The 14,980-nt window shown below is 43.9% G+C and overlaps 1 protein-coding gene across 1 annotated transcript in view; it reads right to left on the minus strand.

Annotated features, from left to right (window-relative positions):
• Window positions 1–14,667, minus strand: part of LOC125486408 (protein AMBP-like) — a 27,743-nt gene extending 13,076 nt beyond the window's left edge. The window contains exons 1-5 of the mRNA XM_048613834.1: window positions 14,504–14,667; window positions 7,327–7,469; window positions 5,888–5,967; window positions 1,578–1,691; window positions 1,394–1,495 (exon numbers count right to left, since the gene is read on the minus strand). Of these exons, the coding sequence (XP_048469791.1) occupies window positions 1,394–1,495; window positions 1,578–1,691; window positions 5,888–5,967; window positions 7,327–7,469; window positions 14,504–14,617 (553 nt within the window). The 5' untranslated portion in view covers window positions 14,618–14,667. The remainder of the gene's footprint in view (window positions 1–1,393; window positions 1,496–1,577; window positions 1,692–5,887; window positions 5,968–7,326; window positions 7,470–14,503) is intronic.
• Between the last annotated feature and the right edge of the window lie 313 nt (window positions 14,668–14,980).

Here is a 14,980-nt window from a genome sequence, read left to right on the forward strand (position 1 = left end):
GCAGACACAGGGAGAATGTGCAAACTCCACACAGACAGTCACCCAAGGGTGGAATTGAACTCGGGTCCCTGGAGGTGTGAGGCAGCAGTACTAACCACTGAGCCACCGTGCTGCCCTGATCTATGATCTAATATTGTTAATCAGCCTTACCCTTCACTCTAACAGGAAAATAAAGCCTCTGAACTCTCATTCTCACACTTTTTAAAGCCTCCCACTTGTCAGTCATCCTTTTACCTGTGAACAGTCTACTTTAATCAGCTTTTGAAAGTTTGTGTCTCATACCATTAAAATTTGCCTTACTCCAGCTAAGAACTTTAAATGTTATGGAAGGCTTATCTTTTCTTTTAATTATTTTAAATCTAAGATTTGACCATTGCTAGGCCAGGATTGATTGCCCAGCCCTTCTTGCCCTAGTCGTAAAATCCCTACAGTGCGGAAACAGGCCCTTTGGCCCAACAAGTCTACACTGACTCTTAGAGCATCCTACTCAGGCTCATCTCCCTACCCTTACCCCATAACCCATCCAATCTCTACATTTGAGCACTGGGCAATTTGGCATGGCCAATCCACCTAGCTTGTACATCTTTGGACTGAGGGAAGACACCAGAACATCTAGTGGAAACCTACACAGACAAAGGGAGAACATGCAAACTCCACATAGACAATCATAGAACATAGAACAAGCGCCTGAGGGTGAAATCAAACCTGGGTCCCTGGCACTATGAGGCAGCAGTGCTAACCACTGAGCCGCCATGCCACCCTGGACACAGATTGCTTCAGTATCTGAGAAGTCTTAAATGGTGCTGAACATTGTCCAGTCATCGGCAAACATCCCCACTTCTGACCTTATGGTGGAGGGAAGGTCATTAATGAAGCAGCTGAAGATGGTTGTGCCTTGGACATGACCCTGAAAAACACCTGCGGAGATGTCCTGGAGCTGAGATGACTGACCTTCAACAACTACAACCATCTTCCTTTGTGTCAGGTATGACTTCAACTAATGGAGAATTTTATCCCTGATTCCCATTGATTCCAGTTTACTAGGGCTCCTTGATACTACGTTCAGTCAAATGCTGTCTTGACATCAAGGACTGTCACTCTCATCTCACCCTGGAATTCAGCTGTTTTGTCCATTTTTGGACCAAGGCTGAAATGAGGTCAGGAGCTGAGGGCAGAACCCAAGCTAGGCATCATTGAGCAGGTTAGTGTTATTTATTTGCAGCATGATTAGACTGATAGGGTGGTAACTGACCAGTTTAGATTTATCCTGCTATGACAGATCACAGTTCCTGCCTGCTTTAATAGGTTTCCAAGTTCAGTGACCAATCAAGTGAAAGATATCCCCATCTCCCCCTTCAACCTGCTCATTCTTGGGCTTTCATGATGTGCTTACCTTTATCAGGCAGAAACAAGATCATTTCTTCTGGGATCCCTTGTCTTAACGCAAACTCTTTGAACTGTTCCTTGATCTCCGTCCTCAGCTTCCGTGTCCTTCCTGGGAGATGGGCATTTAGTTAAAAATCCAGAAATCAACTTTAGAAAGTGGTGAGTGGAGGAGCTCATGTAGAATCTCTTACCGTACAGGGCCACTGATTTGGTCTTTCTTCCTTGTATCTGACTGTTGTAGATTAAAAATGCAAATTCCTGGTAGTTGATGAGACCGGCTTGAATGGCAACATGAACATCATAGCCTGAAAAACAAATTCTACAGGTGCTTAATCACTTTCTTTGGAGAGACAAAAAAACTGCAGATGCTGGAATCCAAGGGAGACAAAGAGGAGGCTGGAAGAACATTGCAAGCCAGGCAGCATCTGGAGGAAAGCAGCAGTCAACGTTTCAGGTATTACCCTTATTCAGGACTGAATGTGGTGGTAGGGGGAGCTGCAGATAAAGAGGGGTGGGGGGAAGGGGGTAGAAGCGGAATGGTGGTGATAGGTGGACACTGGTGGTAGGTTGGGATGAATCTGGTTGGTGTCTGGAAGGAAAGGTCAGAAGGTAGAATCTGGAAGATTCCAATTGGTGTCTGGAAGGAGGTGGGTCTGGTAGAGGAGGCGGGGAATAGGTGGCAAGATTATTTGAAATTGGAGAACTCAATGTTGAGTCCTCCGAACTGCAGGGTGCCCAGACAGAAGATAAGATGTTGTTTTTCAAATTTGCAATCTGAGTCGCTGTGACACTAGAGGAGGCCAAGGACGGACATGTCGGAGGAGGAGGAGTGGGACGGGGAGTTGAAATGGGCGATGACCGGGAGGTTAGGTTGGCCATTCTGGGCCAGGCGAAGATGTTCGGCAAAACAGTCACTTTGTCTATGTTTGGTCTCACTGACATGGAGAAGACCACATTGGGAGCACTGGATGCAATAGACTAGGTTGGAGGAGATGCAAGTGAAGCTCTGTCTCACTGGAAGGGCTGTTTAGGGCCTTGAATGGAGGTGAGGGAGGTGCTGTATGGACAGGTGTTGCATCTTTTACGGTTACAGGGGAAGGTATCAAGTGGGTTGGAGTGGTTCATGGGAATTGTGGTGCGAACTAATGAGTGGTGAAGGGAATGGTCCTTGCGGAAGGCAGAGAGGGGTGGGGAATGGAAGATGTTCCGGGTGGTGGGGTCTAATTGGAGTTGGCTGAAGTGTTTGAGGATGACACGTTGAATACGAGGCTGTTGGATGGAAAGTGAGTTATCACTTTCTGAGGAAGTGTTCTGAGGAGGGGTCACCTGACCTGAAACGTTAACTCTGATTTCTTTTTTCACAGACGCTGCCAGATCTGCTGAGCTTTTCCAGCAACTTCTGTTTTTGTTCCTGATTTACAGCATCTCTGCAGTTCTTTCAGTTTTTATCACTTTCTTTGCCTGGTCGTAGCTTTCTCTTTCTGACCAAGAGACATTGAAATATAGAAACTAAGAGGAGAAGTAGGCATTCGGCACTCGAACCAGTTCCAGCTTTCATAGAACAGAGAACATAGAACAGTATAGCACAGTACAGGCCCTTCGGCCCTCGATGTTGTGCCAAACTATTACCCTAAACCTAAGGTCTATCTAACCTCCACCCCTACCTTATACTATCATTTATACACCTATCTAATAGCCACTTAAATGCTCCTAATGAGGCAGACTCCACTACCCGCTCTGGCAATGCCTTCCATGCACCTACCACTCTCTGAGTGAAGAACCTACCTCTGACGTCTCCCCTATATCTACCTCCACTCACTTTAAAACTATGCCCCCTTGTAATAGCTACCTCCACCCTAGGAAAAAGTCTCTGGCTGTCCACTCTATGTATACCTCTGATCATTTTGTACACCTCTATCAAGTCACCTCTCATCCTTCGTCGTTCCGAAGAGAAAAGCCCTAGCACTCTCAACCTTTCCTCGTAAGACCTTCCCTCCATTCCAGGCAACATCCTGGTAAATCTCCTCTGCACCTTTTCCAATGCTTCCACATCTTTCCTGTAATGAGGTGACCAGAACTGGGCACAATACTCCAGATGTGGCCGAACCAGGCTTTTGTATAGCTGGGGCATAACGTCTCGGCTCTTGAACTCAAGCCCTCTATTAATGAAAGCTAACACACCATACGCCTTCTTAGCAATTCTATCCACCTGGGTGGCAGTTTTCAGGGAACTGTGGACATGAACCCCGAGATTCCTCTGCTCCTCCACACTGCCAAGAATCTTTCCGTTAACCCTGTATTCTGCTTTCAAGTTTGTCCTTCCAAAATGAATCACCTCGCACTTTTCAGGGTTAAACTCCATCTGCCACTTCTCAGCCCAGCTCTGCATCCTATCAATGTCCCTTTGTAACCTAGAACAGCTCTCCACACTATCCACAACTCGACCCACCTTCATGTCGTCCGCAAACTTGCTAATCCACCCTTCCGCTCCTACATCCAAATCAATTACAAAAATCACAAATAGCAGAGGACCCAGGACAGATCCTTGTGGTACACCACTCGTAACTGAGCACCAGGTTGAATATCTTCCGTCCACTACCACCCTTTGTCTTCTAAGGGTCAGCCAATTCTGAATTCAATCTGCCACATTTCCCCCATCCCATACCTCCTTACTTTCTGCATAAGACTACCATGGGGAACCTTATCAAACGCCTTACTTAAATCCATGTATATCACATCCACTGCCCTGCCTTCATCCACGTGTTTGGTCACCTCTTCAAAGAATTCAAGAAAGTTTGTGAGGCATGATCTACCCGTCACAAATCCATGCTGACTATCACAAATCAAACAGTGATCATAAATCCTATCTCTCAGAGCCCTTTCCAATAATTTGCCCACCACTGACATAGGGCTAACTGGCCTGTAATTTTCGGGGTTATCCCTATTCCCTTTTTTGAACAAGGGAATGACGTTTGCCTCTCTGCAATCTTCCGGCACTGTACCCGTGGACATTGAGGGCGAAAAGATCATCGCCAAAGGCCCTGCGATCTCTTCCCTCGCTTCCCATAGAATCCTTGGATAAATCCCATCAGGCCCGGGGGACTTATCTATCTTCAAGATGAACATGGCCGACCTCTTAGGGCAGTGCCATATTCCGGATTGCTCCTCGTACTCCTCGATGCCTTAAATGTTTTAAAATGTACCTTTTTCTTTATTGAACGTATTTAGTGACTTAATCGCAATAGCCTTATGTGGTAGAGAATTCATGGAATCATAGAAGCCCTGCAGTGCAGCCATTTGGCCCATCAAGTCTCTACCAAACCTCCAAAGAGCATACCATTCAGTCCCACTCCCACCCCATCCCCGTATCTCTGCATTAACCATGGCCACCCCCTAGACTACACATTCCTGCACTCTGTGGGGCAATTTAGCATGACTGTTCTGTGACAGGCTGCACTCACTCTACACAGGTTTTAGAATCACAGATTCTCTATGGTGCACTAAGAGGTCGTTCACCCATTGAGTCATCACTGACCCTCTGCAGAGCATCTCAGCCCTCTGTCCCATCTCCATAACCCCACACTTACAATGGCTAACCCACCTAGCCTGCATATCTTTGGACTGTGGGACGAAACCAGAGCACCCGGAGGAAACCCACGCAGACACTAGGTGAACGTACAAACTCCACACAGACAGTCACCCAAGGGTGGAATCGAACCCGAGCCCTTGGCAGTGTGACACAGCAGTGCTAACGACTGAAATATTGTGCCAGTCATACTTGCATTCCATAGGTTCACTACTGTCTGAATGGAGAAATGTTTCCTTATCTTAGACTTCAATGGTATACCCCTTATCTTGAGACTGTGACACCTGTACTAGACTCCATAACCAGGGGAAACATCCACCCTGCATCTAATCTGTCCAGTCCTGTTAAAATTTTATATACTTCAATCATATCCTCTCTATCCTTCTAAATCTTGAGTGAATACAAGAACGTTCCACTCGACTGAGAGTGACAGTACACCACTGAGAATTGGGGAAGAGTGTGGGGTACCTCAGATGAGATTTTTGACAGTCAGTGGTATGCCGAATGAGGTCTTTCAGCATGCTACTGTGCCCATTAGCAAATTGTGGCTTTCATCAGTATTTAATGGATGATCAATATCCCAAATTCCTTCTAACTGATTGTACCCATGTAAATTCAGGCAAAATGATTACTAACTGCACATAGTCACTGCAAACACTACATGATTGTGTGGCTGGGACCTCAATAATCAAAGTAACAGAGCCAATACCTGGTATGAGCCAGAACTGCAGAAGTTTGGACACCTCCTTTGGTGCTGGTTGAACAGAACTTAGTGTGAGTCACAACACAGGTAGCAGTGTTTATGTACATTGGAAAATGGGGATAGACAGGTGACATTAGAATAAGCAAATACTGCAATTAAATGAGGATAAACAACCTTTGGAGAGCAGTTCTACATCAATACTTAAGTCCTACCTGGCACAGGAATATATTTAAACATTCCTTGACTTCCCAGGTACTCATAGTATACTGTCATATTAATACATGTTCCATTCCTAAGAATAAAATAAAAAGGAGAGGTAATTCACTATTTTTTAAATTATTAATTGAATTTTAGATGTGTAAATCCCACTGGATAATGGAATATTAAACATTATGACAGCCCACATACATTCTGCACAGATATTCAGCAATGTCACAGAGACTTTACAAGTATTCAGATGCAATGACTGATCTTTGGTTTCATACTCTCTGCCTCCCACCCTTTTTGAATAAAGGTGTTATATTAACATTTTTCCAATCCACTGACACCTTTCCCACATCCAGGTAATTTTGAAGTCTTGTCATCAATGGATGCACTATCTTTATTGCCACTTCCTTTAAGACCCTAGCATATAGGCCATCAGGTCCTGGGGTCTTGTCTGTCTTCAATCCCAATCATTTGCTCAGTACTTTTTCCCTAGTGATGATGATTGTTCTAAGTTTGTCCTTTTCTATAACCTCTGCATTTGCTGTTACTACTGCAATGGCACAAGTGTCCTCCACTATGAAAACTGAAGCAAAATATTGATTTCAAGACTCTACCATTTCTGTGTTGCCCACCATTAACTCCCATTCTTATCCTCCAAGGGACCAACATTCACTTTAGCTATTCTCTTCCCTTTTATCAACATATAGAAGCTTTTGCTATCCATTTTTTACTATTTTGTGCTCATTTTCTTTTACAATTAACCTTTGTTCTTTCTATGACATTTTTGTAATTTCTGTTGATCTTTCCCAATCTTCTTTGCCTTTTAAATTTGGTATGCCTTAATTTTGTCTTTATGTTATCTCCAACATCCTTGCGTAGCCATGGATGTCGTTTCCCCTCTTACAATATATTTCAGTTGGGAGCAAATTGGGAATTGAGATTTGAGAATGGGAGAATTAACCCTGTAATGAGTTTAGACCCTGCTCCAGGATTAACCCTTGTTCTGGGATTATCCATGCTCTGGGATTAGCCTGTGCTCTTGAATTAGCCTCTGCTATGAGTTCAGACTCTGCTCTGGAATTCATCCCTGCACCAGAAAGTATGTCTTCTGCTCAAATTCCCACTAACTTTTGTTGGGACTAGTTCCTGATGCAGTTTTTTGCTATTCTGCCATTATCTGACACCCAAAGTCTCACCTCTTGGCCAGTAAGGATTGATGTGATATACAAAGATTGGTGAGGGTATACGCAGCATACCAATTGACCCCTTGCTGGTTACTGAATAGGAATCAGGAGCAAGTCACTTGGCCTCATATCGCCTCTAACGAGAACCTAGGTTGTTTTATCTAATAGCCCTTGGGCAGAGTTCACCAGGGTCAGTGTTGCTTTGGTCATGTCTTTTCCAGGGGAGTCAGGAAATGACAGCAGTGTGCAGGAGCTCTCACCATTCATGTACAAGGACGGCTTTGAATTTGTTTGTTTCTTCAGTTGCTGACAATATAAATTTGATCGTTCTTGAGATACCCATCAGTGTCTCAAACCAGAGACTATCACCAGCAGATCCAACCAAGAACCATTGTCCAAGAGTCTAAATAAAAACACAGATTTTATTAAAAGAAACCAACGAAGACATCTGGCCATGATGAAATTAATCACACACTATATGTTCACCATTAGGATTCAGAACCTCCAGTGTTGCTGCAGTAACCATTGTCCCCAAACTCAGAAACCCAGAGATGCTGCAATAGTTTTTTTGTTTGGACTTTAATAAGGCTTTAGACAAAAATCTGTTATGACAGACTGATCAGAAAAGTAAAAGTCAAAAGTAAAATATTCAAGAAGAAGTGGCAAATTGGGTCTGTAAAGACCCTATTTTTTAATTTCTCTGTAGTTTTAATTGTGGACCAAAATATGAGTATTGAGTACAAGAGTTGGCAGGTCCTGTTACAGTTGTATAGGACTTTGGTTCGACCACATTTGGAATACTGCGTACAGTTCTGGTCGCCACTTTACCAAAAGGATGTGGATGCTTTGGGGAGGGTGCAGAGGAGGTTCACCAGGATGTTGCCTGGTATGGAGGGCGCTAGCTATGAAGAGAGGTTGAGTAGATTAGGATTATTTCCATTAGAAAGACGGAGATTGAGGGGGGACCTGATTGAGCTCTACAAAATTATGAGAGGTATAGACAGGGTGGATAGCAAGAAGCTTTTTCCCAGAGTGGGGGACTCAATTACTAGGGGTCACAATTTCAAGGTGAGAGGGGAAAAGTTTAAGGGAGATATGCGTGGAAAATTCTTTACGCAGAGTGGTGGGTGCCTGAAACGCGTTGCCAGCGGAGGTGGTAGAAGCGGGCACGATAGCGTCACTTAACATGTATCTAGACAGATACATGAATTGGCAGGGAGCAGAGGGATACAGATCCTTGGAAAATAGGCGACAGGTTTAGATAGAGGATCTGGATCGGCGCAGGCTTGGTGGGCCAAAGGGCCTGTTCCTGTGCTGTAATTTTCTTTGTTCTTTGTTCTTTGAAAAGAATTGTTTCAAAACCAATGATTTTTGAATTTTTGCTGCATGTGTTGAAAGCTTTCAATGTAAACACTATTTGCACAGCCTCTGGTTCCAGCAGGAGTTGAAGTGTACTTTGCAGATGAACTGAATCCAAAGGGTTGTGTACAAATGCAGACTCATTTGATAACAAGTAGTTAATTGGTGTGTGACAAGTACCAGTTATTAATGACAAAGCCTTTCTGCTTGCCAACAACTATGGTTCTCAAGTATTCGATAGCTTGGGCTGTTAACAAGATACAAACAAAATAAAGACCACCAGCAGCTCACGAGCGCTCTCTGTTCTATGCAGTAAAAAGCACTTAAAGCTTGAAGGAAACCAGTTTATTTTTCTGTTAGCAGTTGCTGTAAGCTGTAACCTTTAAGAAATGAGTTAAAAACCTTTATAAGTGTGAATCAGCCACCCTGTGCCTCCTGCAAAAATCAATGAAAGCACCCAGAGAAGGGAGACTCAGAAGCGGTCTCTGAACTGAATAGCACAAGACCCAAGCGAGCACATCCTGTGAACAGGGACCACTGAACTGCTTTCCCAGATTTCCCTTTATCCATAACACCTACTTTTGTTCCCTGTTTTTGTGTGTGTATGTGAGTATAACTCTAAATTAGAGTTTTAACAAGTGGAGTTGTATACTAGTGGTTCATAATTGTTTACCTGTAGCTAGGATCTATTTACTTGTAATAAATAGTAATCCTTGTTAAAGTACAGAAACTTGGTTCATGCTTTCTGTCAGCCTAGGTCTGAAAATTCAGGAATTTTGCGTACTTGTATAACAGGTTTAACTTTTATGACAACTCCAGGGATAGTGAAACTTGATTTTCAGTGGACTATACCAGTGAAATGTAACAAGTTCAAAATTGTGAAGTGGGCATTTCAAGCTAAAAAGCAATTATAGGTTAGAATTATTCTCGGATGCTAAGCTGACAAAGTGCATAAACAAAGTGAGTTACATGGTTGAATCTGAATTATCTCCCATGTCTCAGCAATGTTACAGTTATTGGTACCTATAAATTGGGGAATTACAACATGCATAGTATTGTTTAAGTGATGCAGACACTTGGTGTTCTGAGAACAGTTGTCCAGGAGTGTTATAACATATTGGTTACACTCTGAGTCCTCCAAACTGTGGGCCATATCATCACAATTGGGCTGAGGGCCTGGGACATCATAGAATTGGGATGGTTTACTTGGACAAAGCAGCAAAGTACCAAAAGGTGAGGTCTGAAGTGAGGCTTTCAAGCCCAACAGCAATTATAAAGTCAACAAGATGCAGGGCTGGATGAACACAGCAGGCCAAGCAGCATCATAGGAGCAGAGAGGCTGACGTTTCGGGCCTAGACCCTTCATCAGAAAAGGGGGAGGGGAAGGGGGTTTTGAAATAAATAGGAAGAGAGTGGGAGGCGGATAGATTATTTTATTCATGGGATATGCTCATAGCTGTCTGGGCCAGTGTTTTATTGTCCATCCTTAGTTGCCCTTGAGAAGATGGTGGTGAGCTACCTTCTTGAACTGCTGTAGTCCATGTACTGTGGGTTGGCCCACAATACCATTAGTAGGGGAATTCCAGGATTGTGATCCAGCGACAGTGTTAGGATAGTGAGTGGATTGGAGAGGAACTTGCAGGTGGTGTTGTTCCCATGTATCTTTGCTGTTCTCCTTCTAGATGGTAGTGATTGTGAGTTTGGAAGGTGCTGTCTAATGATCATTGGTGAATTTCTGCATTGCATCTTAAAGATGGTACACAATGCTGCTACTGAATGCTGGTGATATGGTGCCAGTCAAGCGGGCTGTTTTGTTCTGGATAGTGTCAAAAATGCATCACCTTAGATTTGTCCGGATTAAATTCCATCTGCCATTTCTCCATCCATGTATGCAGCCAATCTATGTTCTGCTGAATCCCCTGGAAATACTCCTTACTATCCTTTTCACGGACGACATGAAGGTGGATCGCGTTGTGGACAGTGCGGAGGGCTGTTCTAGGTTACAAAGGGACATTGACAGGATGCAGAGTTGGGCTGAGAAGTGGCAGATGGAGGTTAACCCTGAAAAGTGTGAGGTGATTCATTTTGGAAGGACAAATTTGAAAGCAGAATACAGGGTTAACGGAAAGATTCTTGGCAGTGTGGAGGAACAGAGGGATCTCGGGGTTCATGTCCACAATTCCCTGAAAGCTGCCACCCAGGTGGACAGAGTTGTTAAGAAGGCGTATGGTGTGTTAACTTGCATTAATGGAGAGATTGAGTTCAAGAGCCATAAAGTTATGCTCCAGCTATATATTCAAAAGCCTGGTTCGGCCACATCTGGAGTATTGTGCCCAGTTCTGGTCGCCTCATTACAGGAAAGATGTGGAAGTGTTGGAAAAGGTGCAGAGGAGATTTACCAGGATGTTGCCTGGAATGGAGGGAAGGTCTTACGAGGAAAGGTTGAGAGAGCTCGGGCTTTTCTCTTTAGAACAACGAAGGATGAGAGGTGACTTGATAGAGGTGTACAAAATGATCAGAGGTATAGATAGAGTAGACAGCCAGAGACTTTTTCGTAGGGTGGAGGTAGCTATTACGAGGGGGCATAGTTTTAAATATAGTGGAGGTAGATATAGAGGAGACGTCAGAAGTAGGTTTTTTACTCAGAGAGTGGTCGGGGCGTGGAATGCATTGCCGGAGAGGGTAGTGGAGTCAGCCTCATTAGGGGCATTTAAGCGGCTATTAGATAGGCATATGGATGATAGTATAAGGTAGGGGTGGAGGTTAGATAGACCTTAGGACTAGGGTAAAAGTTCAGCACAACATCGTGGGCCAAAGGGCCTGTACTGTGCTGTACTGTTCTATGTTCTATGTTCTATCTGCAGCTCCCCCAATCTGTATGATCAGGCTACTTCCATTTTCCTCCAAATCATTCATATGTATTGTGAACAACAGGGGTCCCAGCACTGATCCCTGTGGAACACCAGGACCACCAGGACCACCAGTGGTCCTTCCACTGCTACTGCCTAAGCCAGTTCTGTATCCATCTTACCGGCTCACCACAGATCCCATGTGATCGAGATAATCCAAACCCTCAGTCAGAAACAACAGCAAGCAGCAGTGCCCAGAGACAGGATGAAGACCCAGATATATTCAGCAGTGATAGTTAGGGGGACCAGCAGTTTGAGGACTGGCTATATTGAGTGAGCTAAACTTGTTAATAGATGTTAAAGATGAGAGAGAGTGATACGGAGGGGCCAAGGGAAAAAGACCCAAAGTCCCAGACTGGAGGCTTTAGGAGGGAGGCGAGGTCCCGATCCGGAGGCCACACGGGAGGTGAGTCCCGGACCAAAGGCACTTTGCGGACTAGAAGCGAGCCCTCGAGTTTTGAAGCCCTTTGTGGTTTGGAGACTTTGCCTGGTGTGGCCTGGAGGCTAGTTGAGAGCACGGACTGGGCTGGAAGGACTGTAAATTGAGTGTTTTTTTTTTCATTTTTCTTTTTTATTCTTATGCTGGACTTATTTATTTATTATTTTTTCTATTTTATACCAAATACTCAAGTATCTGTACCTAGGTATCTTGTACCTAAGATGCGAAATTGCGAACTTTTCATTTGAGTGCAAGTGACAATAAAGCTAATTCAACATTCAATTAAATACATGGCGCAGAAATCCAGTGCAATTCTCCAAAACAAGGACTGGAGCAACGACAGGCACATGGGGAACCACTATGTGACACAATAGCAGGGGTTTGGGCAGATTTAAAACAAGGCTGTGGACTGGTAAGAGATAGCAAGAACTGCAGATGCTAGAGTCAGAGATAACACAGTATGGAGCCCTTTGATGCTGCCTGGCCTGTTGTGTTCCTCCAGCTCCACACTATTGTGGACTAGTAAGAACAGAGCCTATTGGATAGTGGGACAGAAATATTGAGCCCATAAACAATACCCACTAAAACCAGAGGTGATAGAAGTCATGCAGAATGTCGTGGCAGACCTAATAGAGCAAGAAGATTTGAGAGAAACCATATCGACCACTAATTCCCTGTATGGCCTGGAAAGAAAGTGTATAAGCTGATGGTCTACTTATACTGCCTCTGTAAAATAATCACACAGGAACACCTCACAGTAGCAAATCCCTCCCTCATATTTAATGGATTAAAATCTGAACAGTGTTCACAGTCTGGGCCATTACCAACAGGCTCTGGTCATTGACCAGTGCGTCATAAGAAAAATTTGCATTAGCGGTGGAAGAAAATCAATCCACTAAGACCGAAGTCCCACAGGAATTTCATAACTGCTCTAAAACATTGCATTGTCAAGTGCGCCACAGGTATGTAGATGTTAACTCAGAGGATGAAAAGGGACACATGAGCACTCTAATGTGCACTTTGCACGCCCTAAACATAGAAACTAGGAGTAGGAATAGAACAATTGGCCCTTCAAGCCTGTCTCGTCATTCAGTATGAACATGGCTGATCTTCTATCTCAATGCCATATTCCCATTTTCTTCCCACACCCCTTGATGCCTTTAAAATCTAAAATATTATCAATCTGTCTCTTGAATATATTCAGTGACTTGGCCTCCAGTGCCTTCTATGATAGAGAATTTCACAAGTTCACTTGTCTTTTGAGTGAGGATATGCTTCCTCATCTCCGAGTCCATTCTTTATCCTAAGTCCTGTGGTTCTAGAGTCCGTAACCAGGGAAACATCCTCCCTGTATCTAGTCTGTACAGCCCTGGAATGATGAGGATCCTTGATTTAGTGGATAGAGGGAGAAGAGAGAGTTTGATAACCAGGGATTTAAAGTGACAGATAAAAGAATTAGTGGGAAGTTGAGGAGAAATGTTTGACTGGGTGAAGTGGGAGGGAAGTGTGAGGTTGTTGGCTTGCTCACTAAGCTGGCTGGTTATTGTACAGACATTTCATGACCATGATAGGTAAAATCATCAGTGCAGCCTCCGATGAAGCGATGTCGTTCTTCTCCGCTTGGTATTTATACAATCTGGTCTGTTAAGTTGGGTTGTGTCATTTCCAGCTCTGTTCTGCATGGGTTTGTATATGGGGTCTTATTCCACATGTTTGTTGTATGTAAGTTCTGAGGAAGGGCCATGGACCCAAAATGTTAACTCTGATTTTTTTCTTCACAGATGCTGCCAGGCCTGCTGAGCTTTTCCAGCAACTTCTGTTTTTGCTCCCGATTTACGGATTCCGTAGTTCTTCTGGTTTTTATTTAGTATTTAACTCACTGCCAAATCTCTTCTGGCATACCCACCTTGAAGATGTTCTGCTCCTCTCTCTGACATGCTTTCCGTTCCAATCTTTCTTCTTGTCCATCAACATCAATTTCACTGCCACTCCTGGTGTTTGACCAGGTATTTGCTAACCTCATTTCCACAGCCATATCACATTCCTCAATGACTGCCTCCGGCTCAGACTCACCCCACGTGGATTCCAACTGAAGTTTCAGCCCTCATGTTTTGAATCCTCCCAGGATCACAGATATCTCCATGATGTTCAATGTTCCACAGACAGCTGCTCTCGCCACATCCTGAGATCCACACTCAGTGCTACAGACCCGAAACGTTAACTCTAATTTTTTCTTCACAGATGCTGCCAGATCTGCTGAACTCTTCCAGCAACTTCTGTTTTTGTCCCACATGTTTGTTGATTGTGTTACGGGTTGTAAACAGGTCTCTAGGAATTCTCATGCATGTCTGTGGTTGGCTCGAGCTAAGATGGCCACATTGTCCCAGTTAAATTGGGACAATGTGGCCATTGTCTGAGTGCACTTCCACCCCCTTCCAAGAGGGATGTGCATTGGCAGTCTAGATTTCACGGCCCTGAGGTTTGGAAGAGACAGAAAATGTCATCACTTTAAAAGATACTGAGATTTGTAAGTGATATTACCTGCAGGGATATGGACCAAGAGCTGGAAAATAGGATCTGTCTGAGTGGTTCCCATTGGTCTGGCCTGGACACAATAGACTCAACAGCTTCATTTTATGCCAAACATTTTCTATGTTTCTGAATTAGCTGCTGTTTCTTACTCCAGAATTGAAAACCCAGAGTTGCTGTGTTAAATCTAATGTTAATTACCTGATTCAAATCAAAGTTTTCCTGAACCTGACCGTAGTTAGGTTCATTCAGTGGGACGGCAGCTCCGGTTCCCAGGGAGAGCACAGCAAACAGCAAGACGACACCGCACCTCATTTTCTGTTGTCAGCTCTGGTCTGATCCAAAACGACAGAAATGAGCAACAATATGATGCAACAGGGAGCTATGTAGCTCAGGTTTCTCAATCCTGGGTCAGTTACAACAAGAGATGGTCAAACATCCAATGTTGATTTTTCTTGTGAGCTGTAAATCATTCACAACGTTATCAAAGAGCTGGAAGGTGTTGTAGCACTCTGACTTCAGAATCAAAAGATTCTTCTTCAAATCTCACCACACAATTCAAACACAAATGCCTAGGTGAGCACTTGCTGCAATAATTAGGGAAAAGGAAATCTGCCATTTTTAGTTGATCTGGCTTGCAAATGAGTCCAAACCTTAAATGACCTTTGAACCCACCTA

Source organism: Rhincodon typus, chromosome 28 (assembly GCF_021869965.1).
Source record: "Rhincodon typus isolate 14 chromosome 28, sRhiTyp1.1, whole genome shotgun sequence".
Classification (NCBI taxonomy): Eukaryota; Metazoa; Chordata; class Chondrichthyes; order Orectolobiformes; family Rhincodontidae; genus Rhincodon; species Rhincodon typus.